At 33.9% G+C, this 5,663-nt stretch overlaps 1 protein-coding gene across 1 annotated transcript; it reads right to left on the reverse strand.

Annotated features, from left to right (window-relative positions):
- Nucleotides 1–3,461: 3,461 nt before the first annotated feature.
- On the reverse strand, nucleotides 3,462–5,062 carry LOC149186290 (uncharacterized). The gene is made up of 3 exons (XM_089409285.1): nucleotides 5,016–5,062; nucleotides 3,798–4,928; nucleotides 3,462–3,594 (listed from the first exon to the last, which is right to left on the reverse strand). Exons 1-3 carry the CDS (start codon nucleotides 5,060–5,062, stop codon nucleotides 3,462–3,464), a joined length of 1,311 nt encoding a protein of 436 aa, XP_089265411.1.
- Nucleotides 5,063–5,663: the final 601 nt, after the last annotated feature.

Below are 5,663 nucleotides of genomic sequence, written 5' to 3' on the forward strand. Positions count from 1 at the left end.
GTGCAATAGTAGTGGAGTTTCTATAACCAGTCTCCAAGTGGTAGATTGTTGTTCGTGGATCTTGATTATCTTCTTGATTTAGAGGTCTTAGTTTTTAGCCGCATTTTGACCGTAGTTCTTGATGGGGGGTGTAGGGGGTGTTTCTCCTCACTGTTGTCACTAGGGGGTCTAGGGGGTGGTGAAAACTCTTTGGAGCCCTCCTTGGAGGTGGTTTGGAGGAAGCACCCTCGAAGAGCTTTTTTTTTTTTTAAATGCATTGTAAAATATTGTAATTTCATAGGAAATCTAGATCGTTCATCATTAGGTCATAAATCTAATGGTAAATGTTATCTTAAGGTTTTTCGTTCTAGAAGGAAACCCTCTTTTATGAGGGAACTGTACTACATGTATATATTGTTGAGATAACATTGTAATTGAGAGAGAGATGATATTGTGAGAGACAAAAGAGGAGGATGTAATGAATATGTTGCAAGTTGTAATTCCTTCATTTTGTTGGACAGAATAAAAGGAAGGCCTGGTTATTTCTCCATGGACATAGCCCAAATCAAGTGAACCACGTATATTGGTGTTTCCATTGTATTGTTTCTATTCTATGTTTTATTTTTGCATTCATTTTGATTTTATTGCACTATGATTTTATTCCTAACAAGAGAGTTGAAGATGAAGAACACTCTCTTAGATTTTCCATCTTATATTCAATCTAATTTTCAAAATATTTGTCACGCTACCAACCTTTTTGACCTTTTGGGTCTACAAAACTATAGTGATGTTGGAAGACTTCTCTTAATGCTTTTCGAGCATAGATATAAAATACTAATGAATTCTAAGTAATCTCTTTCCTTCTTAAGGTCCAATAAACCATATTGGTATAAATGGATATTCATCATCATCATAAAATATCTATGATTTTATGACGAGTTTATTGTATTAATTATATCTACATGGTAAGTAGACATAAATCTCTCACACTTTATTTTGGAAAAATATTGAATAATGAATAAAAATATAGTGATGTTGGAACACTTCTCTTAATTCTTTTCGAGCAAGATGCTAAATAATTATCAGTAATCTCTTACCTTCTTAAGATTCAATAAACCATATGGGTCTTAATGGATGTTCTTCATCATCATTATCATCATAAAAAATTCTCTACCTTTTTATGATGAACTTATTTTATTAATTTTATCTTTTCCAGAGTCTTCATTTTGGGCATTGGGGATCGCCTGAGGAAAGAGATTGACCTCCCTTTCAGCCTAAAAGAAAGAAAGAGGTTGTTGGTAGTAGGCCAACCTACAAAATATACTCACTTAAGAGTGTCATATATATTACTCTTTTCCAAAACTTAAACATGTCAACTTACGAGACTTGAACTTGGCTGAGGAGGATCACAATGATTCTACGCAATCACCCAAACTAAACAAAAATGACTTATTTTATTAATTTTATCGACATGGAAAGTAGATGAAAGTCCCACACATTTTATGATGGAAAAATGTTGAATAATGAATAAAAATAAATGGTGTTGTGAAACTATTCTACATTTTAGATTTTTTGACCTGAATCTAATGAAACAATTTTTGGTCAGATCATGTGTTTTTGTTGTTTAAAAGACGTTTTTGAATGCATAGATAGATTCAACACCCTCAAAAACATTTAAAGCATTTGGAGCGTGAAAAATTCACAACTCAAATTTATGATTTTAACAAATATATCCCAGATTTCAGCAAAACTCAATAAAAATATACCAAAAAAACTCTAAAATATAAAACAAAAAAACTATAAAAAAAGAGATTAATTTTTTTAGTGCGTAATTGAAAATATAAAATTGAATAAAATTAAAAATTCAAAGATAAAAAATTAAAATATCATAATTGAAAATATAAAATCGAATAAAATTAAATATTATTCTTAAACTTTTAGTTAATTTAAAAAAATAGATTTCTTCTTATATTTATTATTTCACATTTTTATTTCCTCAATTACTAATTACCAGTAATTAAAAATTTGATTTAATTTTTTGCCACCATTTTTAATAACCAAGTGGTACAAGGGAGGACTGCCCCATGGAGAAAGAGCATGAAGAATAAGGTGTTATGGATCATCTTCTTATAATGGAAGTCAATTTGCAATGTGCATGCCCCTTGTTGTGTTGAACATACTAACATAAACCCAATTCTAAGTCAAAATCCACGGGCTTTGAATTTTATAAATAATATGGTTAATTTTTGGCATCCAATTAATGTGGTTGCGCTGTATATAACCAATAGATAGAATTTTATAAATCATATGGTTAATTTTTGGTAACTAATATTTAATACGTCATAAATTTATTAATATTAATATGGTTACTCTGTATATAATAGATAATGTGCTTATTTAATTTTAAAAATAAATATATACACCCAGACCGTATTAATAAATATATAAATTAAAAAATAAGTGTCGCCTTAATTTTTGAGGTAAGAGTCAAATATCAAACGGATGGTGGTCACCTTTAAATTCTAATAACACAATCAAATTGGATCACATGACTCCTAAATTATTGACTTATCCAATTCTCTCGCTCCGGTTGACATGGAGAACAAGTCACTCGTTGTTAGTGACGTCAGCATGTTTGCCGGTCAACAATGCGCGTGATTAAAACGCATGCCGTTACGCGATTTGGGGAGTCGGATGATGACGTGTATGCAGTTGTTACACACGCAACCACGAGTTGCGCGCCTAACCGCGGTTAAGTACGAGAAGCTACCAATCGCACAACACAAGTAAATATCATGTGTGTGTAGTCGGTTGGCTTTAAGGAGGCGAATAAACTTGGCGTAGAGTATAATTCATAGGAAGGAAAGGTGGGTGAACACGTTAAGTAACTGTTAGGTTGGGTAGACCTAAGGTTAGCTTAACTTGGAAGGCTAGTTAATAATAAATAAAGATTTGATGTATTTTAATGAAAAGAGAGGGATGGGAATCCCAGTTGATTATTTGTTACGTAAAGTTTCTGGAATCAAGTTACGTTAAGTTAGCTAGTAACTAGAGTGCCTTTGTATGTGTTTGATATTTATTATGTTTTGGATTTTTTTTAAGAAGAAAAAGTAAAATAGATTATATTAAGATAATATAAGAAGCTTGATAAGGTACATAAGGTACAAAAAGTAGCAGCCTGTGAGACCTCATAAGAATGACAAACCCATCAGGCATAAGTTTACAGATAAGCTAATTTTGAGAAATGCAAGAGAACACCGGACACATGAGACATATAACAAAATGACTGTGAGGAACCAGTCACAGATTCAAGGCAGAAAGCACAAAATAGCAAAAGCTAGAAACCTGTTGCAGGCTGAAAATGAGCCTGAAAAAGCGCTGACGATAGATAAGCCAAGAGCAGAAAAACACAAAGACCATAAGACATTCCAAATGCTTATTTAGGCATCTTTCTTGGAACCGAATCATAGAAAGCAGAGATATTATGCAGGATAGACTTGTAAGGGATCTTTGAGTCTTTGAAGATCTTGTAATTTCTCCATTTCCACGCACACCATAACATAATGACCAGGAGGATACACGTAGAGTCCTCTTGCCTGCCGCACCACTCGAACGCTGCATGGATAGAAATAAAGACAAGGTGAGGAAAACCAAAAGAGATGGCTAAGTCATACCAGATTTGTTGGGAGGCCTTGCAATGAAAGAACATATGAAGATTTGTCTCCTCATCAGCTTCACACATCGAGCATCTACTTGGGCCATGCCAGCTCCTCTTCCTCAAGTTATCCCATGTCAAGTTTTTATTGTTATAAACTAACCATGAGAAGAGAATCATTTTAAGAGGGCAGCCCACTTTCCAGAAAGCCATCGGGAATTTTGATCTTGAAGACGAGGCCTTTGCAGTTACAAGATCAGAATAAATATCTTTAACTTGTGCTGTCATATGAGAGTTTGAAAGAGACCATGTTAAGTGATCTTTTGGGCCTGCACGTTTAATCCCGCTTATTGCTAAGGCGGCTTTGACATTGTTCCAGGATGAACACAAGTCGACTGGCAATCCAATATCGGAGGCATCCTTCCATAAGGGCGATAGGCCCCTCCAATCGGAAATGAGCTTGTCCCATGTAAAATAACCCAATCTATGAAAGATAAAGATGAGACTGTCTGGAATAGCTATACTTCCCTGAGAGCATGCAATAGGATCCAAACCAATTAAGATATTTCTTCCAGAGAATATCCTCCATTTTAGATTCTTCAAAAAGTATTTCTCAACTTTTCTGAAACTGTGCCATATTGCAGATCCTTGTTTGGCTCCAATAGCACCTGTTCTGAACCAGTATTCTAGACTTCTGCCTTTCATATATTTTTGCTTTACCGTAATACTCCATGGACCATCCCCGGAAATTCCCCTCCACATCGATTTACATACCAGAGCTCTCCCAAACAGCCTTAGATCCATTAGACCCCATCCCCCGAGATGCTTAGGCAATGAGATGCTGTCCATTTTGGATAAATGAAATTTGCTCTGTTCAGATTTGGCTCCCCAGATAAAGTTAGCCGTGATCCTGGTCATATTTTGAATAATGCTAGCCGGGAGGATAAACAGGTGTGCCCAGAAAACCGCCAACTGCAACAAGACAGATTGTGAGAGGATGACTCTGCCTGCCAGTGTTAAAGATCTGTGTTCCCATGCTGATATCTTCTTAAAGAATCTATCAATCAACCATTGCCAATCATTCCTTGTGTAAGCTTTTGCTTTAAGATGAAATCCTAAATATTTGAGTCCTTCCTTAAGCGATTTTGATTCTATGCCAAAAAGCTGAGAAATCCAAATAACCATATCCATGTTGGTGTCATTATGGTATAGAAAAGATTTTGCCTTGTTAATAAAGAGCCCAGACGCTCTTTGGAATCTCTCAAGAATATCTTTTAAGCATATCCATGATGATCTGCATAACATTGCAAATAAAAGGACATCATCAACAAAAAGGTTATGCGATATGAAGTTGTGCCTGCAGATCTTAACCAGTTTGCACCTGTTTTCAGCAACCGCTTTGTTGATGTGGGCGCTCATGGAATTCATGGCCAAAATGAACAATAGTGGCGAGAGGGGGCAGCCCTGACGCAAACCTCTCTCAGCTTGAAAAAAGTGAGAAGGAATGTCGTTTATAATAACCGCATAGTTAACATTTTTTCCAAAGCTTTATTAGTATTGAAATTGAAATTGTATTCATTAAATTAAAAAGAAATATGAAGGATTAAAAAAATTAATATAATGTATAAATTTGAAAGGAGTATTGTTTTGTAGAAGTATAGCTTTTCGAATTCAAAATTTTAAAGTGGTTTCAAAATTGATAAGTTTAAGCGTGATTATCAAAAGATTTATGCATATCACTAATGTTTTATTAGATGAGATGTGATATATTTTAAGTATATTTAGAGTATGTCATGTTTCCTACATGGTATGAGAAAATTATTTTTAGAGATAGAGTTTTATGAAATTTTTATTGAAAATGAAATTAGATATAACTTTTAATTGAACAACTTTTTATTTGTTTTCAATGTTTTTGTAAATTTTGTTGTAATTGTTTATCATCTTTTAAGAAATTTTCAAGTTATTTGATGAGTTTTCGTAATGGGATAAAGTTATCTTCACCTCTGAACATTGGTAAACTACATTGTCA

Source organism: Pinus tabuliformis, chromosome 3_1, assembly GCF_031772625.1.
Source record: "Pinus tabuliformis cultivar Carrire ecotype Pingquan chromosome 3_1, CPIR1, whole genome shotgun sequence".
NCBI lineage: Eukaryota > Viridiplantae > Streptophyta > Pinopsida > Pinales > Pinaceae > Pinus > Pinus tabuliformis.